Source organism: Belonocnema kinseyi, chromosome 4 (assembly GCF_010883055.1).
Source record: "Belonocnema kinseyi isolate 2016_QV_RU_SX_M_011 chromosome 4, B_treatae_v1, whole genome shotgun sequence".
NCBI lineage: Eukaryota > Metazoa > Arthropoda > Insecta > Hymenoptera > Cynipidae > Belonocnema > Belonocnema kinseyi.
The window spans coordinates 131,973,247-131,976,692 of NC_046660.1; the positions used below are offsets into that span (position 1 = coordinate 131,973,247).

The 3,446-nt window shown below is 39.3% G+C and overlaps 1 protein-coding gene across 1 annotated transcript; it reads right to left on the reverse strand.

Annotated features, from left to right (window-relative positions):
* Positions 1 to 1,918: 1,918 nt before the first annotated feature.
* LOC117171106 lies at positions 1,919 to 2,263 on the reverse strand. Its single transcript, XM_033358158.1, has one exon. It carries the CDS (start codon positions 2,261 to 2,263, stop codon positions 1,919 to 1,921), a length of 345 nt encoding a protein of 114 aa, XP_033214049.1.
* Positions 2,264 to 3,446: the final 1,183 nt, after the last annotated feature.

The following is a 3,446-nucleotide window of genomic DNA, read 5'->3' on the forward strand; positions in this document are numbered from 1 at the left end:
CATAGCTACACGTGTGGTTGAATTTCATTCGGCTAGGTTAGGTTAGGTCAGGTTTTGTTAGATTAGGATAGGTTAAACCTCTATGTAGGTTAAGCCGAAGCTCCATGAAACGGTACCGCAAACACAACGGAACAACACAATCAGTTTAATTGTGTTTCGTGAGGTTAGGTTAGGTTAGGCTAGGTTAGATTTATTTCTAGGTTAGGCTCGAGTTGACCCTTTCGATGTAGCACACATTTGCTACTGGGAAAATATGCTTCCAGAGCTTTACGTGTAGTTCAATAAATTTCTGTTAATTCAGGTTAGGTGAGGTCAGGTTCTGTTGAGCAAAGTTATGTTAAATAAGTTTATATCAGGCAAGGGTTGATCCTTCATAGTTGTCGACATGTTTGTGAAGTGAAAATTTGCATCACTGGCATTATTTTGAAATTGATTTGCCTCAGTGCATGATTTTTCATCATTTTTTGAGGTTATGGCCTAACCATGACGTGATCTGCACACTTTTTTTGTGTGGCTGTGTAATCATTTTGTGGTATAGCCTTGAGTTCTTTCAGCGACGCAGTTTTTATCACCTCAATCGTTGAAAATCGATGTCCTTTCATGGGTCTCTTCAGTTTTGGGAAAAGAAAAAAGTCACTGGGGGCAGTTATAACCCTTTTGAGAAAATCAGGATCATTATTGATTTCATTCAACTTCGCCTGAGCGATGGTTAGGCGATGGATCTTTTGATCAAAATTAAGCAGTTTTGGAACAAATTTCGCTGACACACGTCTCATGCCCAAAACGTCCGAAAAGAGAGCATGGCATGAGCCAACCGATGTGCTAACATCTTCAGCAACTTCTCTGATGGTAACTCAGCGATTTTTCAACACCATTTCTTCCACTGCTTGAACGTTTTCATGTGTCGTTGACGTGCTGGGACGTCCAGGGCGAGGATAGTCTTCGACATCCTCTCGGCCTCCTTGGAACAGCTTGTACCACTTATACACAAATTTGCTTACTCAAAGTAGACTCACCGTATGCAACTGTCGACATTTCAAGAGTTTTAGAGTACTGTATTCCATTTTTCACACAAAATTTAATGCAAACTCTTTGCTCCATTTTTTTCGAAAGAAGAAAATCGCCGAGCACACCAAACCCTTCTAACCTTTTACGCCTCTGCCAGAAAAACAACACGAGCTATATAGTCAAAACTGTGAACATATGATCGTGACGAGTGTACCAACACAACAAAACAAAAAATTTTAAACTTGAATGTTCGTAGCCCGCGAAAATGGAAAAGTCACCTTACTTTTTGAACACACCTCTTATATTTATATATATAAAGGGTTTTTCAGTAAGAGCGCTACAAAAGTTTTTTTAAATAAAACAAAAACGGTTTTGGATATAAATGAAATCCTTTATTCAAATGAAGGTACATTCGATGCCATTATGTATGGAACCCGATTTCTTTTGCATGGCCACCACGGGCACGCTTGCAGAAGTCCAGACGCTGAAACCAATTTTCGACGGTTTACAAGCATAATTCGGCCGATACTGCTGCAATTTCACGTTCGATATTCGTACGAAGTTCATCAATCGTCGCTCGCTTGTTGGCATAGACCATAGACTTGACGCAACCCCACAGGAAATAGTCTAACGGCGTCAAATCGCACGACCGAGGCGGCCGATTGAGTGGGCCATTTCGTGAGATAACACGCTCACCAAACTTGGTTTTTAATAAATCGATTGTGACATTCGCTGTGTGGCTTGTGGCGCCGTCCTGTTGAAACCACATATTGTTCAAGTCCATATCATCTAATTCGGGCCAAAAATATTCGGTTATCATCGAGCGGTAGCGATTCATATTCACAGTAACGTGCCGGTCTTGATGATCACGGAAGAAGTACGGCCCAATGACGCCGCCGGCCCATTAACCTCAGTAAACCGTAATTTTTTCGGGATGTAATGTTGACTCATGGAGTTCGCGTGGATTGCTGCCTGACCAATAACGCATATTTTGCTTATTGGCGAAGCCATTCAGCCAAAAATGAGCCTCTTCGCTGAAAATGATTTGTCGATGAAAATCCGGATTATTTTCAAGTTGTTGCTCAGCCCAATTCACGAACATATGTCGTTTCTGGTGGTCAAGCGGCTTCAGTTCTTGCGTCAATTTGATCTTGTAAGGATTTAGACCAAGATCCTTTCGCATAATACGGCACAACGACGTCACAGATAAGCCCAAAGCTTGAGAACGACGTGTGAGAGACTGATTTGGGTTCATCTGGCAGGACGATTATGACGACCATAAATTGGACGTAGGGCTCTTAAAGTTGATGCCACTGGCTCCGAATTTCGGTAGTAAATTTTAATAATTTCGACTCGTTGTTGGATCATATATCATTCCATGATGAAATGGCAAACCTTACTGAAGAGAAATGTCAAAAGAGCGGGAAGAAAATGGCGTCGTTTGCTGTCACTATCGGTCTACTTTTGTAGCGCGCCTATTGAAAAACCCTTTATATGTCATTATTTCACCAAGCACCACCACCCGTGTGGAAATATGTCATGGCCGTCTCGAATGATGCATCATCAGTACAGTTTTTTTCACGTCCTACTATATACAGTAATACTATACTGGCCCGAGCTTGGCACTGTATAGTTTTGCTATGTTGTAACCTTTGTCAAGTTAAACTATCTAGTTGCTACACAGAAATAAGAGGCAATTTCGATGCAGTAAATATGTCAACATTTTGCCTTGGCTGTAGATAGTATGTCTTTTCGGAGTTAGAAAATGAAAATATAATTTTGATAATGTTTACATGCAGTCTCTAAAAAACCCCATTAATTAGAAAATTGTATTTTTACTTAAATTTTTTAATTCATGTAGTATACGTCTGAGATATAATTTAAAACATAATAGTTGACATTTTCATTTAGGGGTTACATTTTATATCCTTCACTGAGAAAACTATATCGCATGAATTACAATATATATCGTAATTCCTGCGCTATATATCGTAATTATCGCATTATAATAGCGCAAAATCGTGATACCGTACACTGCAAGTTTTTACATTATATATCGCATAATTGTGCAATCTATAACGTGAGAATTTAAGCTAATTACGCTATCACATTGTATTTCTTCTTTGGTGATCTCGCGATGGTTCGAGTAGGCAGCAAAAAAACACAGAAAAAAATTATAGATAACGTTTACATCGATTCTAGGTGAAAGATTCACCGAAACAAAAATTAACCTTGCCAGATAAACTTTACATGAATCGAAGATAATTTTCGAATTTTAACCTTTTCTGGATAATCTTTCATCTTATAATCGCCCCATATTTATTCAAGAAATAGCGACAATTGCGACGCTAACGATAGCGCTGGCGTCGTTTACCTTCATTACATTTGAGAGAAATGGGAATCCCCATCTGTCAGTTACATTTTGTGCTTTTTCGAAA